General features: G+C 33.7%; 1 protein-coding gene across 23 annotated transcripts in view; it reads left to right on the top strand.

Moving 5' to 3' along the window:
* Ca-alpha1D (Ca[2+]-channel protein alpha[[1]] subunit D) overlaps window positions 1-27,201 on the top strand; it is an 836,510-nt gene that overhangs the window by 745,379 nt on the left and 63,930 nt on the right. For 14 of the 23 annotated variants that reach the window (XR_014131916.1, XM_081762817.1, XM_081762798.1 and 11 more), the window contains 8 exons: window positions 2,004-2,192; window positions 5,331-5,433; window positions 9,068-9,219; window positions 9,958-10,182; window positions 12,537-12,741; window positions 19,961-20,094; window positions 23,773-23,949; window positions 24,692-24,793. Coding sequence is in view for 22 of the 23 variants with exons in the window: in XM_081762817.1 (XP_081618943.1) it covers window positions 2,004-2,192; window positions 5,331-5,433; window positions 9,068-9,219; window positions 9,958-10,182; window positions 12,537-12,741; window positions 19,961-20,094; window positions 23,773-23,949; window positions 24,692-24,793 (1,287 nt within the window). In the remaining variant the exon portion in view is untranslated. The remainder of the gene's footprint in view (window positions 1-2,003; window positions 2,193-5,330; window positions 5,434-9,067; window positions 9,220-9,957; window positions 10,183-12,536; window positions 12,742-19,960; window positions 20,095-23,772; window positions 23,950-24,691; window positions 24,794-27,201) is intronic. The other 9 variants (XM_081762814.1, XM_081762809.1, XM_081762816.1 and 6 more) reach the window with 1 other exon arrangement.

The raw sequence follows: 27,201 nt of genomic DNA, 5'->3' as shown, positions 1-27,201 counted from the left end.
TATCCTCTTCCATCCTTCTGACGGAACTAGTTCTGAACTGTATGATAAATGTAAAATATGCCCCTGAAAACCATTCTTGACTTTATGCCTCCATTACACGTCGCAACAGAGCTGTTCCACAAGCTGAAGGTGGTCCCACGTTGTATTAATAAAGTAAGATATAATTCCTTCAGGTGTTTCCATTATTTTGATAACTGTCTCTGTATATATTGTATGCTATCTCTGTATATATGGAATACTAGATTTATTTATTTCCTATACCCCACATTTAAAAATCATCTTGCTTCTACTTCAATTTTTCAACCATCTTTTGTCTTGCTACTGCCAATAAATGAAGCAAAAGGTAAAATTACTTTATTTTGCCTTCCTAACCATTTAGATTGTTGATAACCTAAAAGAACTTCTATTTTTATGATATGTCTTCTATTTTCGTATTTCCTATTCGTGACAATATGAGGGGAGACTGGAGAAACGAAAGAATAACTTTTAACATATTTTGTTAACTATGATTCACCCATCAATTGGAAGCAAAAGATTTTTGAAAGTTATTGTATTCTCTTGCATCTATATAGATTTCAGAACATAACACGCCATAATTGATTCTGGAATATTTAAGAGATTTATGGCATCTGGAACTTTTTCTTCTTTTTTTTTTCTAATATTGATCGTAAGTGCAAAAGCAAGTATTTAATCATGTTGGGAATCCTAATAATAAACAACAAATGTCTTAGTCTGTTTGTCACGCTAATCCTAATAATAAACAGTAATTATAATAGATGTTACTACCTGCGCTATCGCTTGTCTGCCTGACGCTAAGAGATGTCGCTACTTGATCTACCGGGTGTTAAACTGTGCGCTCTAGTTTAAACTTATTTCAATTTAATTATTTCAAGATAGAAAAAGGGCCTTCCTATTGTCATTATTCATGTTGTATAATAAAATCCTTGAATAAGTATATACATTTGGTATGGAGTTAGGTTGAAGTGATTACTGGACAAACTGAAAGAAAAATAATTAGAGCTTTTAATTAAGCATGATTTTAACCTATAGTGCTAAGCGTGGCCGAAGACTAGAACGAGACATTTAGTGAAAATGATAATACTCATTGAACTTTTCGATGAAAAAGGTAAATCTTCAGTAGATTTTGCTTTCATTTCTCTGCGTTATTATCTCCAGTTTTCAATAACATTCGAAACTCTCTAGTACTCACGACAAGAGCATGCTTATCTTTGATGCAAGTAATGTAGATTATATTCCCCAGAGAAACACAGATTAAGTCTACAGCTATAACTATGAAACATAAATTTAACTGAAAATATCTAATCTTTAAACATAAAATAAAATCGAAACGTTGAAATACAAAGAATATTATTGAACCTAAAAGAAAACTTAGTGGAATCAAAACTATTTAATGAATTCTCTATACTTAATTTTCGTCGTATAAATTTATATGAGCCGTACTCCTTCTAGGGGGCTAAATTGTTATTGTTCAAATAAAGATTAAGCAAATTATTCGACTGTTTTTAATTACGTTAACTTTTATTAGAAATAATCGTCAATATTATCACTTCCTTGTTGTTTCCAATAAAAGTAAACAGATTCATTGTAACATACGAAAACAATATTATTGTCATGGGGTTAAATTACATCTTTAGTTTTTTTTTCTGGTTGTAAAATCAAACGTAAAACAATCGAGAAAATAAATCTACATTTTTAAGGAATTTATGGTGAAGTTTTATAAGAGGCAAGTTTTTTTTTTTTTTTTTTTTTTTTAAATAAAGGAGTCCATTTTTCTTTATTACAAAGCCCAATTGTAATTGATTTCGTTTCATATATTTTAACTTACCTAATAAAATACATTCACAGAAAAACTGCTAACATCCTACAATCATATTACTATTCAACATATATATATATTATTTTGTTGACCTGGATGTTATTTAGTTTTATATCATCATTTTATATTTCAGATTTTATAATAACATAAAATTCTGTATTTACAGCCAGGGTCCAACATAATTTCCATCAATTTCTTCCGATTGTTCAGAGTCATGAGGTTAGTTAAGTTGCTGAGTCGAGGAGAGGGCATAAGGACGTTACTATGGACTTTTATAAAGTCTTTCCAAGCCCTTCCATACGTTGCTTTGTTAATCGTCATGCTGTTTTTCATTTACGCTGTCATTGGGATGCAGGTACGTTATTTTACATACATAATAAAGTAACTGGCATATAGGTATTCTTTGTTGTTTTATTTAGATGTTCTGAAGTTGAGTGCAAACAGCATTTTCCAAGAATAGAACAACAATATGAAATAACAACAGTAACAATGTATCAAGATAACTTCAAAACCTCCAAAGAAAGCAAAAGGGCTTGGAGTATTTGTGTCCCGGTCGACTGTACTGACTCCGGTTTTACTGCGTTACCTCCTCCTGATAATAGCACTACACAAATAGTACATTCATTATAAAATAGAAACCAACCTTGAAATATACATTTAGACTCACTAGTTAAAAATATCTACAAGGGGCATTCAAGACAGACTTAAAAAATAATAAACAAAATAAATAGAACAACTTTGAAAGAGTAAAAACTGCATTTAATTTTCCATATGAAGCTCTTGTACAGTTATATATTTATTTCAGCGTGTATCTAATGCCTGGAAGGCTTCGGCATTAAAAGATTTGTAAATGCGTCTGAACCGTTCTAGGACAAACTGTTTTACTTTTTCATCACTGTGAAAATATTTCTTAAATGTGATTATGCAATCCAGGGTACACTTACTTTTTTTTCTTTCTTTGTGATAGTGGTCCTTCAGTTCAGTGCAGACTTCAACTCTTCTGTATCAGTGAAAAGCGGAAAGCTATTTCCGAACATAGTGAACACTCACTTTTTGAAACAGCAAGTGGTCATGAATGATTGTGTTTACAATTCCTAGTGAATACATACCTTTGCAGCATCACGATAGATTATGTGACAATTGTCAATAAATTGTTCAATGCACTAAATGTTCCTAGGAATGACTGCTGTGGACTGGAATCCACGACGATCGGGTTTGTCAGTGACAGACGTGCTGTCCTCTTTGTTGCGCTTGTAGCATTCAAATGTCTCACTGCGGCCGAGTGTCTTATCACCATATTATAAGTGAAGCCTTCTGTAAATTTCAGCTGGTTTTATGCTCTTCTTCACTACACGCTATTCCGTGTACATGTTCACAATGTTGTCCGCAATCCTGCATAACGATCTCCGGACTTAAGGGCGAAATGACTGGCGTCTACTGGCAACACGACACAGTTTCCAGTTCCAACTGCATTTACTACTTCCACCCTGAGACTCAATTTTAAACATTAAAGAAAAAAATCTCGGATTGACTTGGATGAATCTCGTATTTTAATGCAACATTTCTTTAGCTAGTAATCGTCGACAGACATCATTTTGAGTATTTACTCGTCTGCTTCTCAAGATAGAGACTGTATGTAATTTGTAATTCTTGATTTTCTTACTTTTGTCACACTTATCTGGTATTTTGTTTGAAAATTTCCCCATGTAAAAGCCCTAGTTATTATATGCTATGATGTGCTATGGAGGTTATCCAAAATTGTACAATAGCTAATTTTTGTTTAGTGCTAAGCTATATCAAGTTTTATATATTAAGTTACATTATAACTATCGGCCTACAAACATAAAATTATATGTTTTTAATGTATGTTTAAACATACAACCATATGTGTATTATGTAGCTGTAAAGATTATATAATATCGAAGATATTATATATATATATATGCGTATCCCAAAAGTAATAGTAAAAAATGAAACCACAGATTCCTGGTACCAAAACAAGAAAAAAAGTCTATAGTTCGGAAGTGGACAGGAGCGGAGCTAGACAGCTTCGAATGTGGGGGAAAATAACTTCACACCTGCGAGCAAAATAATGATAGGAGCTAGGAAGGGGTTTCATAAGTACATAAAGATCATCTTGACTTGAAAGTTAAACGCATGTTACATAACTGCACCAGAGATTCTCCATACGTCATTTAGGGATTCACCGAATGTCTGTACGGCAGGGTATTGAAACGAAGCAGTAAAGATTGAAACCATACAGAAAAAGTTGTTATCAATGGCACGATTGCACGCACATGTACAACGGGAGTCAAAGCAAAGACCACATAGCATCGTTGCATAATATCACGGGGCAATGGAACAGTGGTATACCAGATAGAAACTTTCAGATACATTCTAGTAATAAGAACAAAGTCGTGTAATGTAATGAAATAACAGGCAGACTACACAACGACGTACTTTATTTGCAACATAGTATCTTACAGAGAGTAGCACTACAAACTACTAGGTCATACGTGCTAACAATATACGCACCTAAGGGGCCGCGGTGTCTCAGTGGTAAAGCGTTCACCTCTGGTGCATGGAGTCCCGGGTTCAAACCCTGGTTCCACCAAGTGAACTTTGTGGTGGACAAACACCGTGTGCGTGGGTTTCCTCAGGATTCTCCCGTTTCCTCCCACTTTCTTCATTCTACCATTTCATTCATTTCTCATCATCACCGTGTCCTTTAACCTAGCCGGCATAAGAGTGGGTCGTAAAACTCAAAAATTTCATTTCATTTTTTCATAAACGCACCTACAGATGTTCAAAGTGCTGTATTCCTGCGTCTATGCAACGTGCTAATCGTGAGTTTCGAATGCATTCCATCACTCCCAGTGTGTTCCGTAACTGTTCTCACGCATCTTCAATGAAGTTTTGTAAGTCGACAAGTTCCTTTCCGGAAGTGTGAAGTTCCTTTGCCCCCAAATTCGAAGTTAGCTAGGGCCGCCCCTGTCCACTTCCTGACTATAGGTCATATAACCTTTTTTTCTTACTTGTTTTGGTGCCAGGAATCTGTGGTTTCATTTTCTATCATTACTTTTGGGACACTCTGTGTATATATAATGTTTTAACAGAAATTTGTTATTAAATCGATTTGTAGTGTACTGTTATTGAAACAATTTATGTCAGATTATATTTATTTTATGCCATTAATGCTTACAAAATATATTCTCTGTATTTAAGCAGTAACAGTTAATACATATGGAGAGCAAAATAAGCATGAAAATTTAAGTGAGTTAACGATGAAACAAAATGATTGACAATTTACTGCGTAAGGTCACTGGAAATTATACTTTGGCATTGCAATTTAATAATCACATTATAACTGAAAATTCAGGTGTGAAAGAATTGAACAACAGTTGGAATTAGATCACAGGAAAACAATAGATTTATACTTTCATAATATATTTCTCCAAATAAATGATTTTTTTTTTTTTTTGCTTTATTTTAGGTTTTCGGCAAGATTACTCTAGATTCCGATACAGCAATTCACAGAAACAATAATTTTCAAACATTTCCTCAAGCAGTTTTAGTGCTATTCCGCTCAGCTACAGGTAAGTAATATAAAGTACTCTATATACGAGTAATACATTAATCCTAAGAAATTTTTATTATAAGACTTCTTTTAGAGTGTACGTGAGTTTTACATATATTATCTTATATTTTACTACTTACTATATATTCTAATTCAATGATATAGGGAAGGGGGTGAGTCCAGAAAACTAAGTCGTCCTTCCTCTTGAAGATTCAATTTAATGTGAAACTTTAAATTGCTAATACAGTTTTACAAATTATTTTTGTCCCCTTTTATATATAAAAAAAAGTTTGATACACCTCCTTTACCCCTCAAAAAAAATCCGGTTAGGTTTCTTCCTAAACGATAACATTCGAGGTGAACTGAACCCAAAAGCTCCCAGGGTGCAAAGCTGTGGAACGTAGCCTCTATTGTCGAGTCAAGTCTTTTTCTGGCCAAGCCCGATCACCAAACTTAGCAATCTTTAGTTAACGCTACTTGCCCACCAAATTTCGCTCATATCCGGTCAGTAGTTACTGAGAAATGAACTACCATATACAAAGCGAACCGAGCCCGGCTACCAAATATTGCAATTTTTATTTTCTAGAATATGGGATATTTGTCCATAAAATTTAGTTCATATCCTGCCAATAGTTACCGGAAAAAAGCACCATATGCAATAAGCCAAGCCGAGCTCGATCACCAAATATAACAATCTTTATTTCTAAGATGATGAGCTAGTAGCCTGCCAAATTTCGTTCAGATCAGGCCAGTAGTTACGGAGAAATACAGCACTACATACTAAGCGATTTGAGCCGAACCGAGCCTGTTTCTTACCAAACCCGACCACCAAATATAGCAACTGTTATTTCCTAAACTATGGGCTATTTGCCCATAAAATTTGGTTTGAATCCGACCAGTAGTTACCAAAAATAAAGTGCCAAATAAAAGCCGAGCCGAGATGAGTCTGTTCCTTGTCAAGCGCTGCCACCAAATATAGTATTCTTTATTTCTAAGACGATGAGCCACTAGCCCACCAAATTTCGTTCAGATCAGGCCAGCAGTTACCGAGAAATAAAGTACCACATACAAGGCGATTCGAGTCAAGCTGAGCCTGTCCCTAGCCGAGCCTCGCTATCAAATATAACAATTTTTATTTGTTAGCCATGGGCTATTTGTCCCCCAAATTTGATTCAGGTCCGGTCAACAGTTACCAAGAAATAAAATAAAATAATCAAGCTGAATCACTTATAGCACTTGTTATTCCTTTATCCATTGGCTATTTGTCCACCAAATTTGATTCAAATCCGACCAGTAGTTACCAGGAAATAGATTACCACACACAAACAAACACACACACACACACATATATATATATATATATATATATATATATAGGGTGTCCGGAATGGGACTGACGGTTTTTAAAAGTGTATAGTTTTAATATGGTCAGAGATACAGAAGAAAAAAAAAATCATATTGAAGGAAAACTCAAAAGGTTTTGTTCAGCACATTTTCATACTTGAACAACTACCGGTGACGGCGCTGGTATTGTCGATAAAGAGAAATGGCGTCGGCAGTCGAAAAGACGAATTAGGTGGCCTCCATGCTCTCCGGATGTTACTCTCCTGGACTTCTTCCTGTGGGGATATGTGAAAGACATTGTGTATTCTGATGAAAAGGTCCGTAACCTTGATGAACTGAAGAACCGTATTAGGAATGCGATTGCTTCAGTAACACCTTAGATGTTACAGAATACGTGTAGAGAGATTGAGTTCAGGCTAGATATTGTAAGAGTTACAAATGGAGATCACGTGGAGTTACACTGAATTAGAATGGCTTGTAAGTAAGACCAAGTAATTTTTTTGAGTTCTCCATGTTTTTGAGCTCTCCATGGTTTTTTTTTCTTCTGTATCTCTGACCCTATTAAAACTATACACTTTTAAAAATCGTCAGCCCCATTCCGGACATCCTCTATATAAACCTGGAGTGAAACTATAGCTCCCATATATTTATGTTAGGAGCTAATAAAGGGTCCTATCTAAGAGTTCCTATTCATTGTTCCAAGAGATACAATTCAGTTACAAGTTACGTGTAATGTACAGAGTCCCTTAATAAACGGTATACACTAAGAGATACAGTTGACTTTTCGAAGTTGCATCGAGTAATGATTCCAATATGTAGAGTGGTTTCCTCTCAATAGATGTCGATACTTACATGACTGTAAAATGAACAACCGACATAAGGCAGTAAGTCGAATTGATTTATCAAGGTAAGAATTGAAACGCTTAGAGGATAAAGATGTTATGTTAGATTTTTCGAAACGTTGAATTCTGGCGGTTCATGCATGTTATATGTTAGTTATGCCACATAACACACCATTTAGTGAATCCTTGTCCCAGTGAAGAGATTTAAAAACGATGAAGGGTGGATGTTAACAGACATAAATGTGAAAGTCAATTTTCCTGAACGTAAAATTTGTTACATGTCACCTTTATCCTCTAACCGCTTCAATTAGTAATGGCACTAAATAGGACGAAGAGATGCATTTGAGTGTCCATCACGTTCACCTGAAACGTTTGAACTCTTATTAATGGGCAAAGTTAAAGAAAGGTGTTTACATTAGCGAATCTCACAGAATAAATTAAAACGATATGTACAGCAATCCTCATGGGGACTTTGGCTGACGTTGCTCAAAGGTTCGCCATTATGATAAGTGTCTGGCCGGTAATGGTAACGACTTTGAGCACATCCTGTAATTTATACGTTAAGTGTAACTTGCATTCATCTTTAACCATATAAATAAATTTACTATTAACATAAAACAAAAACTTTTGTTTGTTAAAGTATGTACACATTTGTGACAGACTCTGTATCACTGGTTGATAATAATAATAATAATAATAACAATAATAATAATAACAATAATGATAATAATAATAATAATAATAATAATAATAATAATAATAATAATAATAATAATAATAATAATAATAATAATAATAAATCTAATCGTGTATATTAAATAACATTCTGAATATCAAGCTTAACCCATTACTGCCCCTTGGCAACTTAAGTTGCCATGGCAATTTTTCGTCATAGCGCAAAAACTCATGAATTGGCATTGCTAGTTGTAACCGTAAAGTAACTTTGGGGTCTGTTTCGTTATAGAATTGTTGCATTTTCTTTGTATAATATATTGATGCGGGATTAGCACTGTTTTTTGGGTACAATGTGTTTAGAAGAGAAAGACGCAACTGGATTGATTTGAAAGACTCCAGAAGGAAGGATTGAGGGTCTGTAAAGGAAAGATTGATTTGATTTTGATAGTTATGATTTTCCAGTGTATTTTCTCCTTGAAAATTGTAACTTTTCAAAATATTCCCTTTTTTTTGAATATGTTGCCTGTTGGGAACTTAAGTTGCCGGGCTAAAAAAACAAGAAAAAAACATAAATATTTTTCAAAAATATTCTAATATATATTTTAGAGTACTAGTAAGACCAAATAGGCGAAAAAACTTTTCAAAATAGCAGTGGGAAATTCTGGGCACTAATGGGTTAATTGTTTCTGCATTCTTGCCTCACATTTCAGAACATTATCGTTTTACATTTAATGAAACAGTGTGAACGATATGAAATAGTATTCTCAACATATACTCTTTTTTACTTTCTAGGTGAGGCGTGGCAAGAAATTATGCTGGATTGCTCAGGTCTACCAGAAGTGAAATGTGATCCCAATTCAGATGATGCAGGTTCCCCAAGTGGATGCGGTTCAGATTTTGCATTTCCATATTTTATTTCGTTTTATGTGTTATGTTCCTTTTTGGTGAGTTTTATTGAAAGTATTGATACTTAGAATTCTACAATAAAACATAATGTTCCAACAATTGAAGAGCTCAATTCCAAAAGAGCCTAAGTCAAAAAAGTAAGTTTATCAGGAGATTTTGTGTGTGTGTGTGTGTGTGTTTCCATCATTCAATTTCTGTGAAAGGAAAGTAATCTACATAAAAGAAAATTGTAATTGCCTACTTTTTCGTAATATACCGGTGAAATTATCATCTATAGTAACAGTTTTATAAGTGTTTTTAGGCATGAGACAGAAAATAATTTCAGAGGATACTGTTGACTAAGAAAATTTTGGAAAACACCACTGTTTTCTTTTGACTACAATTAATTTGGTTTATGGAGTTTTGGCATAAAACCTAGTTCAATATACAGAGATGCTAAAATGGAACGTAATAAAGCCAATATCTTAAAATTGACAAAAATTGACTTAGGCTATTTTGGAATCCACCCGTTCAATTGTTTGATTCAAAATTCCTGCTATATTTGTACTGATTATTTGTACACGAATTAAATTCACATTTGAATTAGGTGAGGAAAGTAAGGATAAAAATTAATGTATCCAACATTAACGACTAGATTTTGCACCACAAATCCGATATCATTTTATGATTTATAAAGACTAATTCTGTCTTTCTTTCAATACATTGTATTATTAACATTACTTCCCGCAATGTCTAGTTTCGTTTAATGCATATATTTGTCTTATTTTTACTTTCAGATTATTAATCTGTTTGTAGCTGTTATCATGGATAATTTTGATTATTTGACTCGAGACTGGTCAATCCTTGGCCCTCATCATTTAGATGAGTTTGTAAAATTGTGGAGTGAGTATGATCCTGATGCCAAAGGTAGAATCAAGCATTTGGACGTAGTAACATTATTACGAAAAATATCACCGCCTCTTGGGTTTGGAAAACTTTGTCCTCACAGAGTGGCCTGCAAGGTAAAATATACATTCAATATTATAGATATATATATCCACCATAAATTATGGACTAGTATTTAATCACGATCTCGTTTAGTCAGACCAGCTTTGGCAATGTAAAAATATAATCTATCTAATTTTAAGGTTTGTTAATATTGTATCTAGCGTTTTTGATTTTTCGGTCGTAAGATTAGTTATTAATTTCATATTTAAGTTCAAAAGATTTGCTGAAAATTAAGTTTCTAAATTAAGATATTTTAAATAAAGTTATATCAATAAGGCACTAAATTTAATTTTCACTGCTTCAATACGTACAGTATAGATTTGCATACAGTATACTTGCATGTGTACAGTATATACATACTTGGATCAAATTTTCTTTAATATAAAGTGGGCATTCAATTGTTCTCCAGAACGTTTTCTCCCGAATTGAACAAAGAACTGTCCTATCAATAAAAGAAATAATAGTATTCTAAGATCATTTTGTGTGCATTACATTGTGAATTATTTTGTGAATTTCTAATACAATTATATTCAAAACAACTACGCAATAATGGCTCTAGAGGAATGTCACATTGGTAAAATATAAAACACAGTTCTGACCAGAGCAGAATGAAATATATTAAAAACTATACTTACAATGTGTTACAGTTTCAAGGACCTAACATCCTCTTCATCAGAGTGAGAGTGTTTGTGTCTGATGAAGAGGATGTTAGGTCCTTGAAACTGTAACACATTGTAAGTATAGTTTTTAATATATTTCATTCTGCTCTGGTCAGAACTGTGTTTTATTTGTTACTCTACTTATCCAGAGCCATGGAGTTTGTTCATTATGGTAAAATATATAAATAAATTCTATCGCTATAAGCTAAAGGAAGAAAGCTATACTTGTATGCAGTCTTTTAAAACTGTATGAAGCTTTCTGACCTTACCTCATATTGATAACATTTAAATTTTTACTCTTGTGACTCCCCTCAAGAGCCAGCACTGGTTCCTGTGTGATGTATTACATTAAGCAAGTATTAAATGCTGGAATTTATTCACACGAAATCATGCTTATTATTACAAACTTTGATTAAATATATGTATCAAAAGATTTCTTTTTTTAACGTTTTACTTTTGTATATCCCATACATAGTGTGAAACTTAATTTTGAGAAACTCATTATTACTTCCACAACGTTATGGCATCAAAAGTTGCTAAGAGTTGCTTTGGCAAACATCTTGCTAGCTGGATGATGTATGGTTAGTATATGTTCTCCGATTGTCGTTATTTCTGGATTTCAGGAGCAGAGTTTGCTTCTTTTTAGGCCTAATTAACACTAAGCCTTATGTGGCTTGATCGGTAATTGAAAATGAAATGAAATGAAATCTTTAAGTTTTACATCCCACGATTATGCCGGCTAGGCTAAAGGACACGGAGATAATGAGAAATGAGTGAAATGGTGGAATGAAGAAAATGGGAAGAAACGGGAGATCCCGAGAAAACCCACGCACACGGTGTTTGCCCACCACAAAGGTCACTTGGCGCGAGCTGGGATAGAACCAAGGACCCCATGCACCAGAGGTGAACGCTCTAGTACTAATCCACCGCGGCACTTGATCGGTAATTGAATTGGAGACCGAGCACGTATGATAATTGTGAACTGTTCAAGTTTCTTGCCATAATATGATCACTTATCGTTGCAAAACTCCATCTGTACTTCATTTGTCTGACTCGGCCAATCATCTTGAGAATATCATGGAACTAGAAGTGCAATATTTGCGAAATTAAACTCATGTACGTTGAAAGTAATTTTAATTTGAAAGACGATACTATAACTTACAAACATTTCTACGTGTTTTGAGTAGAAATACGAACTTTACAAAATACAATACGTTTATTTTTATAATGTTTGAAGTTTTATAATGTCAACTTTCCCGCTAGTAGACGTAAAATCTGCATTGCATACTTAAACCCTATGGGTTTGAGTTGGCGGCGTTTTCTTGACTTAAATTCCTCCCCAAAAATAATCAACAATCCTAAATAGTCCATTTCCCCTTTACATTCAAGTGCTTAACAGTTCTCCATCGAGTCCGAGGTAGCAACTATCTTGGCCATGATACAGATATGACTCAAAAATTAAACAATATATTCTTCAACATACGAGCATATATAGCCACGAAAGCGCATTGTAAATTATTACTTAAATTGTAATTTATTTTCTAAGTTAAATACAGTTCTAATTAACGCTACAGCTTTCTCTTTCCCCTTACACACCTTGCAAATTTCAATACGGCCTCGATTTGTGAATTCAAATTAAAGAGAAAAGTAGGTAACTTTTTAATTATATATTTAAGTTGGTAATCGTTTCTTGATTTATTCTTTCGCAGAGACTTGTGTCTATGAATATGCCATTAAACAGCGATGGTACGGTGCTATTTAATGCAACATTATTTGCTGTAGTTCGTACATCATTAAGGATAAAGACGGAAGGAAATATAGACGATGCTAACGCAGAACTTAGAGCAGTAATTAAGAAGATATGGAAGCGGACCAGTCCGAAGCTACTGGATCAAGTTGTACCACCTCCTGGCGGTATGTTGTTTAATGTCTTACTAACTATTGTAAAACTAACATAGGGGTCTTGCAATAAACTAATTGAGATTAACTACTTGATGGTGGGAGCTTATTCTTTTGATTTAAACAAATATAATTTCTAAATTGATTTTGAACCGGTCATTCAGTTGCGGATCACTGAATTTGATTTCATAGGGACTATACGCACTCTAGAGTTAAAGTAAGTTTCCTTTTTTTTTTTTTTGTTATAGTCTAGATCTTCTAGTTTAATATTGATAGCATAACTTGAACTGGCAGATGTTGTTCTGGATTCGTTTAATACTTTATTCTTTTTTCTTATTTCTTCTTCTTCTTCTTCTTCTTCTTATTATTATTATTATTATTATTATTATTATTATTATTATTATTATTATTATTATTATTATTATTATTATTATTATTAACTAAAACTAACTAACTCTATGGCCTATAGGAAACGAAGGGTCAATCACCGTTCACAAAAGCTCTCCACTGACTTCTATCCTTAGCCAATTGGATCAAGTTTCTACTATGTATTCCTATTTTTGCGAGATCCATCTTAACCCTTTCATGCGTAAAGTCCACTGGAGTGGACACTGCTGATTGGTTACGATTGTGTTCTGTCGCAACTCTCTATCCGCAACCAAGGTGCATTCTTTTCCAATAGAAGCTACCTGGGTTGCCTGACGATCTGAATTTTTCTGCCACCTAGCGTGAAACACTGAAAGCAGGGGTGTGACTTCCTCGGTGAATACTTGAAACAGGCAGGAAAGAGGCGTGGCGAGTTCATCTGAAATATCTGCTGACATTTTCTATGGAGGGTGTGCCAAGCAAGTGATATTTTTTTCTTTTCTTTGTTACAATGTCTGAAATAAGCTGACATGATGATATTATCTGGTTTTGTTCTTGTATCTACAAAAATCATCCAAACAGACATGTCCCATGTAGTGGACAGTATGCACTTGAAGTACATTTGTCTGCAACAATCTGTCCATTGTAGTGGACTTCATGCATCTATTGAAGATATGATTGATTTTGCAAAAAGTGGTGCTTGCCACTCACAAAAATATAATTGGAGCCTCTATGGCAACCAATGAGCTTCTTCAAGACTTCTAATATATATGTGAAATCTGGTTTCGATTTCCAGTTGATGTCACTACACTTGACTCCAACACGGTATGGCAAACAAAATTGGTATGTTCAGAACACCTCCCAAAAACACCATCTTTCCTTGTATCAAACTGAAATCAGGAACATGAAGACCTGTACACACAAACTGCCTTGAAAATATGTTACTCAGTATATTGAGGATGACGGAAGTGAATCAGCTTAAGCGAATGAAGAAAAAGAAACTGAAGATCCTCCTCTGAATAGAAGCAACCAAAGACGACAACAAGCAAAAGTGAGGTGGTCAAAATATGGCAATAAGTTTTCTCAGAGTGTTTCTCCATTTTTAAAAAATAACAATGTAAATATTACAGGAAATGAACAAATTGATTTGTTTTCGCAGTTATTTACAGATGACGTTGTAAATGACATTGTTTCAGAACAATCTGTATGCGAATCAAAATGGCAAGGAACACGACAGTGTTGGTTTTATGACGAAGTTTTAAATTGTAAAGTTTTAGCTGATGTAATGTTAGTAAACCGGTTTGACCTCATGTGGAGATATCTTCACTTCTATGATAATTCACAGTCTCGAGATGCGAACAACAGACTTTATAAGTTACTATATGTACTGAATAAACTGAAGGAAAGATTCGAATTTGCTGTGAATGATGAAGAGTATGAATGCATTGACGGGCAAATCATGCCATTCAAGTGTAGACGTAACATAAACCAATATATACTCACGAAGCAGAAAGCTTGGGGGTGAAAATTTCGGGAAGGGCACAGAGTAGTGGTTACATGTACGATTTTGTTGAATATGTTTATTTTTAACTCTTATTACTTCTACCAAAATCACTTTGACAAGTTTCTAACATATAACGTTTATTCCATTTATTTTTAGTGTAATTTTGCAAACTTTATGTGTCACAATTCAGAAATGATTATCTTACCCAAAATACATGAAGTCCATTCAAGTGGACAGATAAAGGTAGTCATTAAATTTTGTTAATAAAATATCAAATTTCAAATTTTTTTGTTTTACATGCCATAGTACATCAAGAACAATTTGTAAAAATATTATTATTATTATTATTATTATTATTATTAATAATAGTAATAGTAATAATAATAATCACATGTCAATGAGAATGTAATTCATGCACGAAAGGGTTAATATTGTCCTCCCATCTGCGCCTAATTCTTCCTAATGGTCGCTTTCCGATTCGTCTTCCAGTTAAGACTTTGAAATCGTTTCTACTTTCTTCCATCCTAGCTGCATGACCTGCTCACCTGAGCCTCCTAGATTTGATGACCCTAACAATGTTTAGTAAACGGTATAAATTATGTATTTCCTCATTATTATTATTATTATTATTATTATTATTATTATTATTATTATTATTATTATTATTATTATTATTATTATTTTCAAATTGATGTCATGGGAAATGAAAGAAAGATCAACAGATTCGGTTGCGTGGGGTGTGTATGGTCCTTAATATTTTGTGTTCTTGTTATTATCTTCTTCTTCATCTTTCAATAATGTTAGATAATTTGTTGTGCCCCTTTATCGCATTGAATCATGAAAGAGAAAATCACATGAAAATGAACAAAACAACCAGGAAACAATTTGCTGAGATAAATAAAATAAATGAAAACGGAAATTGAATCTTATTACGTGGAATTCATGTGAGATCAAATTTGGGACAACTTGCTCGTTTTGTAAAGTACTTGAATGGATACTCATCAGTGAGTAAAGTGGAAAAGGAAATAGGAAGTATTAACAAGTTTCTTCTACCCGCTGATTTAAGTATCGCTCATGGAATCCTTATGAGCATCACACATACTATTGGAGCTTAAAACATATGGTTTATAGCTTTTCTTTGGTGCGTGCTTCTTTGTGAAAAAAAATACATGTTCTAAACTGTTTCTGATAATACTATAAGTAGAACCTTTTTCATTTAGAAAAGAATGATACAGTATAAATTTTTATTATATTTCATATTTGTTTTAAGGAACTATGGCTAGTGTAAGAGCGTGTATAAGAATTACCTTTCCAACTGCTTCTCATTCATTTGCATTCTTATAACATTTCTTGTCTTATGCAACTCAATAAGAACATAGAAGAAGAAATGACTGTCCAATAATCAGAGTTCGGAGAAGAGCAAGTTTTATGTTCCATTTGGATTCCTCTTCCGTAATTGATTTAGTATACCAATATCTGTGAATAGTTATTTCTTTCAACTAATTCTGCTGTATATCAATTGTGGATTACAAAAAAATATTGGTCTCTACACTTGAATCAAAATTAGACAATCTTTACTTTCCCAAACTCTTGTATTTTGATATTATATAGAGGTGAAACAAGTAGCACAATTTAAAATGTATAAAGAACAATAATCAAGAATCAAGATACTCGTATCGTTGATTATTATTTTTATGCAGGTTGATTTAATATTAGTATTGTCTCAGTAACTACTTGTACATCGCGCAATTTGAAGAACAACTGTTCCATCAATGGAATAAATCTTTTAGTCACGTACGGCATAAATTGTATCTACACGGACGTGTTTTTTTTTTTTTTTTCACTTTACACATTTTGCAGTTGCATTAGACATTCAACCCTGTAAGATTAAAATTACACTGACTCATCAAAGATTGTCTTTCACTGCTATTTACGTAAAGTTATCAACATCTAGAAATGAGCTATAGATGAAATTTTCAAGAAAATTTAGCTGTGATACACAAACATATGACTGATGTACTGTTTCCTTTGCCTTTTAGTATCCCATGGCAAAAGAAAAAAATTCCGCATTTGTAAGCAAAAAAAAAAAAAAAAAAAAACCCTACAATACATGTCTCTTCCATATGGTTAAGTACTAGTCTGCACATAATATCAGTGGTGCTATTCAGCTGGTTCGCACCGGTTCCTTAAAGCCAGTTGTTAAAATATTTCGAGTTCGCAGAACCGTTTGTTATACCCAAATATAACAGTAAATTTTACCCAGTTATACCCAGGAACAATAGATTTTAGTTTAAGTATCTTTGTTTTTATAAATTCTTAAAGTTACAAGTTAAACATATGGTCTCTCAGAACAAGATATAAGCGTTTATTTCTTAATCTCAAATGATCAGATATCAAGAATGAAAACTTGGTTCACGTGAGTATAATAGTGAGAATTATTTATATTTGAAACGCATACATACCATTATCAACAATTATAATTATTATTGATATCGATAATTATGATTATCGATAATTATCGATCCATTTCTGGATTAAGGTCCTTCCAATAGTTTTGACAACCATCTATCTTGGATAACTTGTTTCCAAGATTTTCGCAGTGCTACCTAAATTCGTGGCACCACCTTGTATTTGGATACTTTGTAGGTTTCTATTTGTCACTTGTGGTATATAGTACAAAATTTTCTTTTGTCTACCTTATATGGTTTGTTTCCTAAGAGAGTATATCTATCTACCTACGCTCTCTCTCTCTCTCTCTCTCTCTCTCTCTCTCTCTCTGTATATATATAGGGTGTTTCAAAACAACACCGACAACGTTTGGGAGGTGATTCCTGATGCCAAGAAAAGACCAACCTGGGTGCACAAATGCTTTATTTCGGAGTTACAGGCTACCGAAAACATGAAAAAATGAACTTCAAAAGTCCATAGCTCCAAAACTATGGGACATACCGTAGTTGAGTCAAGACTTCACTTAAGAACTAATATCTGCCCTATGCAAATATCCACGTTTCAGAATCCTGCGGTACTTCTGTAACAGTTTTTACAGAGGTAGTTGGTGAGTATTTCAAATTATATGCTCTTAGCCAAACACCCTCTATAAAAAATGTTGTGTGAGTAACGCAGGATTCTGAAACATGTATTTTTGAATAGCGCACATATTAGTTCCTAAGTGAAATCTTGACCCGACTACGGTAAGTTCCATAGTCTTGGAGCTATGGACCTTAAAAGTTCATTTTTTAATGTTTTCGGCAGCCTATAACTCCGAAAGGAAGCATTTGTGCACCCAAGTTGGTCTATACTTTTTGTCTTATCGGTGTTGTTTTGAAACACCCTCTCTCTCTCTCTCTCTCTCTCTCTCTCTCTCTCTCTATATATATATATATATATATATATATATATATATATATATATATATATATATATATATATATAACCGGTTGTTAAAAAATTAGAATAACATCACTGGATAATATGTACAGTGCATAAAATAATGAAAAGAAATATGATTACTGTAAATAATATATCGGAAGGCACAGTTGCTTTGTAGTAGTGTGGTCATCTCCAGTGTTCTGAGTTCCTGTTTGATGCTGAACATATTAATTTGTGAGGGATGACATAGTAACTATGGATTTTTTCGAAGTTCTTGTTTTTCCTTTCACATGTCATTTCATCATTTTTTTTTCATTAATCGTCTGTCTTCTTTAGCATTCAAGGCAAACATATAAGACTTAAAACTGAATAATTTTGTATAGATTATATATACAGAGTGTTTCAAAGGAAAGGGCAATATTTTGGGAAATAATACTATTGGTGATTCTAACCTCAATATTCGTATAAACACGGGTCATATTCTCAATGGTTTGAGAGTTACACATTGTGAACTATTTTTTATTTCTGTTGCTTATTGCTTATCCTGTATTTATTCTACAGAGGTGAGATATCACACGTTTGAAAGGTGATGAAATGGCCTTTCCAATGGTATGCAAAATGTGGCAGTGGTATCTTTAAAAGAAAGGTTACTTAGGGATATTTGGGAAAATTAACATTATTTTAAAAGTATCTAAGGAAACTGGATGTCAATACAGATTTCCAAATTTCACTCAATAACTTCCTTTCCAAGGACACCACTATTATGGGTTACATACCGTTGGAAACACCAATTCATCACCTTTCAAACGTATTATTTTTCTCCCCTGTAAAATTAACATAGGTTGACCAATAAACAACAAAATTAAAACGTTGTTCACAACCTGTAACTCTCAAGCCGTTGAGAAAAGGGTCTGTGTTGATATGATTCTTTTACTCAAAATCATCCATACCACCACTTTCCAATCTATTTGTCTTTTCCCTTTGAAACACCCTATATAACTGTATATATAAGAGTAAATTCACTGACTTATTGATTCACTCATCAACAGATCTCAGAAGCTACTAGGCGTAAGACTTGGACATTTTATGTGAATCTTATTCTTGCACCCTAGGCTATAAATAAGGCGGGGTTTTGTAAAATACTACTTCTAAGGGGAAATATGAGGGAGTTAAATAATTTTCTTGCGTTCGACAGATTTCCGAAACTATTTAACGTAGAAGCCTGAAATTTGTATAAATGTTCTCCTTGCAGCCTAAACTGCAAATAAGGAAGTTTTTTTTCTTTTTCTTTATTTTCTTTTTTTTTATTGAATATCTTAAGCGGGAGATGGGGGCTTAAATATTTTTTCTTGGCGTTCACCAGATCTCCGAAACTGCAAGGAGTAGAACCTTAGAATTTCCTATAAATGTTCTTCTTTCACCCTGAGCGGCAATTAAAGTGGTTTTGGGAATTGCATATCCTAAGGTGGGATTGAGCTAAGATCTCCTAAACTATTAGACGTTGAGCCTTGAAATTTTGGATAAATATTCTCCTGACATCCTAAGCTACAAGCAAGGTGAGATTTCGGAAATTGCATATCCAAAGGGGTATGTAGATCCTAAAAAGTTTCTTTGACGTTCACCACATCTCCGAAATTACATAAATATTTTTCTTGCATGCCGGGCTGCAAATACGCAAAAGTTTCATTAATTACATAGTCTTAGCGGGTATCGGGCCTTAAATATTTTCCTCTCGTGTTTGTGTTATTCACTTGCGTTCAATATCCAAGATGAATTGGAATATGGAACGTAGGTAGAAGAAGAGATGAAAAATATTATTCGCGGTAACATGTTGGGTATACGCCAATTATGTTGATTTTCGGCTGAATCTAAGATTTTGTCTTTTAATTGCAAAGAATGGTGTTAAAAATACATTTATTATTCCTAACTTCTTGCTATTTAGATTTTCTGTGCATGTTAAAAACTAACATGATGATTTTCTTTTTAAATTTTTAGTTGATGATGAAGTGACTGTTGGCAAATTTTACGCGACATTCCTCATTCAAGATTACTTCCGTCGATTTAAGAAGAGAAAGGAGCAAGAAGCAAAGGATGGTGATAAGGAGTCTCAAAATACAGTTACATTACAGGTAATTTTGATACTTTTGACCTGTAAGTTTGCAAAATGTCTTTTAATAAATGAAAATTTATTCAACATTATAAATCGCTAGAAAAAAACATAATTCTTACAAGTGGTATGTTCGTAAAGGAGTCCGTATATAATGGTTAGGAAAATACAATCAATAGTGAATACAATCTGCTATTTACCAGTGTATTTTCTATGTTTGAAGGACATAAATAAACAAGTGAGTTTCCTTTCACAGTGTAAAACTGCAGTAGACTTCCAAACTGTGGGAATTAAATACTCAAACTTGAAGCACTGCATCTATAACTATTGGTTGGAATAAATTGATAAGACCAAAGATAGATCTTTGGACGCTAAACCCACATCAAAAAGTCATTACTTGCTATACCTTACTATTCTTGTTCTATGACGATAAAGGTTGACACCTGAAATAGTTAATTTGAACAATTTCTGGATTGAATAGTTGCTTAAAGGAGGAGGTAGCACCTACTCTTGGGAAGCTGAATCTATTGAAAAATAGAAAAAAGCTTCTCAATATATCTTATCGCTTTTCGCTCTACGTAAATCAGTATTATCGGAAGCAGTAGTAAATTTTCAACCACTTAGGGTTGTGGTAGAGTGTTGCAGGATGTGATGGTATGTATTTTTGAGACTCTGAATCGTTTGCAGAAAGTCGCTTGTCGCTATCTAATATAATTTTTGTTATCTAGCGATACATGTTGAAACGGACAGATTAAGAAAAAGGGTCGTCGAAAGAAGATTGCCGCTACCTGGATGTTGCACCAGGACAACGTTCCCAGCCACACCGGTCTGCGCGTCCATAAGTTCCTGGCCAAGCGCAACTTGGCAACGTTGCCCCACTCCTACTACAGCACTGGCCTGGCTTCGAGAGACTTCTTTTTGTTCCCGAGTATCATGTATCATGACTTGGCTGAAAGAAATCTATTTTGGAACCATTGAAGTGGTCCGAACAGCCGTGACAAAGGCTCTAAACGAGGTGCCTGTAGAAGCTTTCCAGGTTGCGTACCATGCATGAAAAAGTCGCTGGCGAAAGTATTTAATTCTCAAGAGTTTTGAAGAATTTTCAACGCTCGTAACGATATCTAGATTTTTTTTTTTTGACGAAGTTAATTTATTACTTTTCAGAAAAACCTTGTACTTCAGTATACAATCGTAGATGAGAACCATCTATTATATGATCAATATTATGTGGTCACACTCGTTCAGTGAAATGTGTGAATTTACCAGTTTTGCATTAGTATTCAGATACTAGAAGGATTTTCTTAACCTAAAAATATAACTGTAATAACATAATTTATTTCATGAGAAAAAATACTTCCAGAAGCACTTAAATAAAAATATACAATTCGAAAATATTGACAATTTCAAGAACAGTCTCCATAACATTAATATTTAGCTAGCTTTTGCAGTAATACCCTGGTTATTAGTACAGCAGAACGCGGATAAGACATGTGCAATAAAGTATGTAATTTCAGCGTGGTTTCACACGTGTATACATTTTAACTGATATTTTACAGGATTTTGTCTTCAGAACAATCTTCTTGTTACTTGTGATAACAAATCTGTCCGTGGCAAAATAACACTGGTTAGAAAATTGTTCATGCCTGTTATCCACAAAAATGTTGGGCCTTATGCAGGGTCGTTCTGACGCGCGATTAGTGCCATACTAAAGAGTTCGACTAACGTATGTTTCCTGCAGTAGTCAAACATTTAGTATGACGCTAATCATGCGTCAAACGATTCTGCATAAGGTCCATTATTTTTACATGCATTGCATTATATATTGAATATATGAATTATACTTCCATGGCACGAGTTTGCGCCTAAGGCAAAAGGCGTGTAGAATCTTCGCATAACATCACTCGCCTTAGATACGTATTATTCGACAGTGTTCCTCATTTCGGCAAATCTCGGCAAGTAACTCCTGGACAACGCAATCTCGTTTGTACCTTTACAAAAGAATGTTCAGAAAAGAGAGAAAACTAGCTTGTCATCCTCTCTTTTTTTCTTTCTTTTCTTCTACTCACTGTGCTCGCATTAAGAGGTCGTCCATTGAGCAGATTGTGTTTGAAAATCATTAATAAAATAAGAACGGCTGGGCATGCGTCATAACGGTCTCCAAAGGTTTTTGTAGAAGATTCTTAACTATGTTTTCATAATTCATCAAACACATTTCAGATATGGCACCAGGTAAAACCTAATCAAAATTTCCTATTATACTGAACTATTCTCACGTCCTTTCCTACCGTCAAGTTTTTTAATACTTAATTTCTTTTGAAATATTCATTAATAGGTTCAAATTCAGAATCGAGATTCAATATAGACGCTCCTTAAAAATATTCTAACCAAATTGAGAATTACCGAAAACAAATAAAAGAAAAAAAAAACAGGTTCTCACCAAATTTCACGGCAATCGAAGCTGTTTAGAGTTATAATTAATGCCTCAAACTAAGTTTTTTTTTTTTTTTTTTTTTAATTACAGATCTTGCTAACCAGTTTTCTCAAACTTAAGGTTAAGCTTAGCCTCTCTATAGTGCCTGAAATAATTGGATTTTCATCAATTTCATGAAAATCGTTAGAACCATTTTGAAGTTCTGTTTGAGGTGTACCCGAAATACGGGTGGCCCAAAAATAGGTATACAGTCCCGTACTGACCGACTCATGACATTTTATATAATTTTCTTATTGTTATCCATACACGCAGTGACTTACAGTTTCTTTATTATTTGTTCTTAGTCTCTTTTCACTCATACCTTAAGCTTGAAACAAACAGAAGCAAATAAACTAATTATCTTAATAAACTAAAATATACTTTGTAGGACTTTTGGGCCACCCTATACGTATATCTTCATAGACGCCCCTAAATGAGTTTCTCCAGAAATTGAGAACTATAGAGTCTACCAGCATAGGTCTTTCCTAAGTTTTATGAAAATCGGTAGATATGTTTTCCATAGTATCATTTGAGTTTTCCAAAAGTCGAAATTTGGCTAAATCGTTTTCTCGTGTCCTACTAAGATTTCTTATGAAATTTAATAAGAATCGTTAGAGTCATGTTCGACATATGATTAAGGAGCCCTTGATTTTTTCTGCAGACGTTCCTAAGTAAGTTTTTCCAATGTCGAAATTCGGAGAAATTGCTTTCTTGTTTCCGAGAATTGTTTTTCACAAAATCTAATGAAAATACTTAAGGGCTGTTTTCCAGTTATGATTGAGATTCTCCCTTATAGAAAACTTTCACAGACATTAAGAAATGACAATTTGCGTTGTCGAAACCAAGCCAAATTGCCTTCTTGTGCCCGAGAACGTCTTTTTTTATCAAATTTCATAAAAGTTGCTAAATAAATTTTAAAAGGGGGTCACTCACTTATCAGACCAATTTCAAACAATGGGGTCCCACTGCACATGCACTATGTACATGAAATCTCCAACTCCAAACTCTTTCTGAGTAAATAGTCCCGGGTCAGACATATACATAAAGTTGAGCCTAGAAACATAATACTTTACAAACGAATTGAGTACGATCATTTATTCGTGAAGGTACATTTCTTACATTGATATTCTGTTGCTCACCTTCTTGGCTAGGTAATTTGCGTATTTCTTGTCATATGTATACTCACGATTTGAAAATAAAAGTCATATATAATTCTTTATTTCTAATTAGGCTGGCCTTCGAACGTTACACGACGCTGGTCCCGAGCTGAAGCGAGCAATATCCGGAAATCTGGAAGAACTAATGGATGACAATCCCGAACCTATGCATAGGGTAAGTAAGCTGAAGCGATCAATATCTGGAAATCTGGAAGAACTAATGGATGAAAATCCCGAACCTATGCATAGGGTAAGTAGTATACACAAAAGTTAAAAGTTGCCTGAACCAGACCAGTGACCCTTTTTACTAATAAATTGTATCTTGCAAGGATTATAATATCCCCGCCTGCTGTACTTTTCTAAATATCTGCAATACCAACATCGATGTGAATGTTGAATATTACAATAAAATAGAAGAGTATTTTTGATCAAGAAGAATGTATGAAAAACTTGATTAAAATCGATCTTTGAAAGTATACATTTCTTTATGATTAATATAATGGTGAAAGATATTGCTTGGGGGTGTGTAGAAAATTGTTACATTTATAGAATATCTAAATAAAAGTTTCTCTAAATGTACAATTAAAACACCATTACCATTGCATAATGGCTACTTTTGTTGAGATAAGACAGAATGAGTCGAGTTAATTTGAATTCTGTTTACTTTAGTAATTTTGACTGCTGGTCTTGAGGGTTTTCCTTAGATCTCACCAAGAAATTTTTGGCATGATATTTTGCATAAACAGTATGATTTTTTCCTTCGCATCCATGTTTTCTGAAGTCTGTGCTCGCCAAAAGTTATATTTGTCATGTTTGTCATATCTTAGTGCCAAATATACCAATAAAATATACCAAATACCAAATATACCAATAAAGTATACCAAATACCAAAAATACCAAATATTAAAATAATTGAAAATAGAAGTAATATAAATTTAATGATAAAAATGGTGTTAAAGTAATTATTGAAAATAGTCTTATTAATTTTACAGCGAAACCATTCCTTGTTTGGAAGTGTGTGGTCTTCGATGAGGAGGGGACATGGGGGATTCCACAGAGCACGGTCATTGAAAGTCAATTCCACTCACGCTAAAGTAAGTGTACATCAATCAATAATTTATTTTAATTGATAAGACATATTTCTTTTAAATGATGTTTATTAAAATCCTTCTAGCTTTGCTAGATTGCATGCGTCTATTCTGCTATGCATATTATATATCGCATTCAATGTACAAGGGAACTAAGTCCACTTTTTGGACATTTCTGACATATTTAAGATCTCTTACATGTGATTAAAAGTACTCGCTGAGCAAAACAATGCGTTTGTTATAAAATTATTAACGTGTAACAGTTTCGCCAACTATCCACTTTTGCTTCATTAGACACTACGAATCTGATTCATAGTGCCTGATGAAGTCTAAGTGGATGATTTGGAAGCCTAAATGGATGAGGCCACGTTAATAACTTTACAATAAACGTTCTTTCTCAGCAAGTAGTTTCAATCAAATTTAAATCTATAAAAAGCAAAGCTTGTACAATGGAAAATATGAAATTTAAGATATCCATGTAAAGCTCCTTCTGAACTTAAAATGTTCATGTCCAAACATTGTAAATAACTCTTATAATTAAAAAATGAAGTGTTAATTTTTCCACGTACTTGAGTGTACCTTACAAACTTTGTCTATTTTTTTTCATAACTTTCGTAAGTTGACTTAATTCCCTCGTGCACCGAACGCCCCATACACAGAAATGACACATATATTTTGTATGAGAACTAAATTTATAAGTATGCGTAGGCTTGTATGTGCGTTAGAATTCTGCGTCCCTTCTCAGTGCTGAGAATATATGAGACATATACCTACAGCTTAACGCGGGATTAGATTTACTCACCGAGAATTGAACCAGAATCTCCCGCTCCAAAGGTGAGAACGATAACTATTTTCACCAAGAGAGAGATTAACTATGGATAGTTATGACAAATTACGATACTTTAGTGGTGGCTCTTGAGGGAAGTCACAAGTGTAAACATTTAAATTTTATCGCTCCAACCTAAGGTAAGAAAGATTCAGAAAGCTGTATAAAAGAATTATATCTTAGGTGAGCTTCATGAAGTTTGTAGCGATAATATTTTTATTTTACCGATGTGACTTCCCTCAAGAGACGTTATGGCAATATTTAATTTCAAATAAAGTGTTATATTGATATTTTAAGTTCACACTTCCACTTTTGTACCATTTTAATCTGCTATTTTAAATATAACTATATTTTTATATATAAATTCTTGTCCAAAATCGTGCAGAAGTTTCTTCGTGCACTAGTTATTAACAGAACCATCGGTTTTAATTTAGCTACCATTGGTGTGGGAGTACAATTCAGAAGCCTTAACGTATAAACATAGTATAACAAGTGAGATCAAATAATTGTAATTGCTTAAGGCTCTTCATTAGGTTTCCCATCACTTTTCTAACCTTCATGAATAAGGCAAAGACAATGAGTGTAAATACGAAACGGAGAAAGTAAGTTGTCTACTAAACATAATTAAATAAATACCTCAGTTACCCAAGAAAAGAAGAATACAATCTTATGTAACAAAACAGCGCACAAATTGACACTTATTATCGTCTAGAAGGTACATGCTCTCTCTCCGCTGCAAACATGTCAAAGTTTGAGAAATCCTGTTCACTCACTGTGTAGTCTGCTATGGAATCAACTGTATATTTTACGCTATGGTAGCCAAAACAAAGCTCAGTGATTGAACTTTTAATTGCGATGAAAAAAAATTCTATAATCCGCGTCACTTGAATTGGCGTGTGGCATCAGTGCGCTGTTACTAAACCTTCAGGGAGGAATCTAGTCGTTCATAATTGTCCACAAATACGAACAAAATCAATTCAACAAAATCGATTCTTCCCTGAATGTTTAGTAACAGCGTACTGAGAGCTTACTGGCTGATCCCACACGCCAATTCGGGTGACGCGGACTATAGTAGATTTAACGCCGTTTTTAATGAATTCGTTCACTTGCTGTACATGTTTGTCATCTGTTACAAGCACTAGTACGTCATTATGAGGTTCATCCTCAGTCTGGTCATTCTGCCCTTCTTTGATGCAACACAGTTTTATGTACTTCGATCTATAGTTTCCTCATTGTGAGTGGCTTGTAAACGATGAATTTTACTACGAATTATTTTTTTTCTCGCTGTTAAAAATGTAATGGCTGTGCCTTGTTTTAGCTATAGTGACGTAACAGGCACATTTCTCTACATTTTACAGACTACTCACCTACGGAATTCTACCAGCATTTATATATTTGTAGTGGAGGGATGTAGCTTTGGTCCGTGTAATGGTTTATTTTATGTTACGTAAGATTGCACATATGTTTGCAGCCGTCTTATGTCCAGATATAGTTGAGTGAAATCTATGATATGATAATTGTCAAACACTCAAGTCACTGCACTGTAATAAACATCTTGAAAACAATTTTTTAGGTTATTTAATAACAA

This window comes from Thermobia domestica, chromosome 6, assembly GCF_964235325.1.
Source record: "Thermobia domestica chromosome 6, izTheDome1.hap1.1, whole genome shotgun sequence".
NCBI lineage: Eukaryota > Metazoa > Arthropoda > Insecta > Zygentoma > Lepismatidae > Thermobia > Thermobia domestica.
The sequence above is the reverse complement of the archived record's forward strand: the minus strand, read 5'-3'. Positions and strand labels throughout refer to the sequence as shown.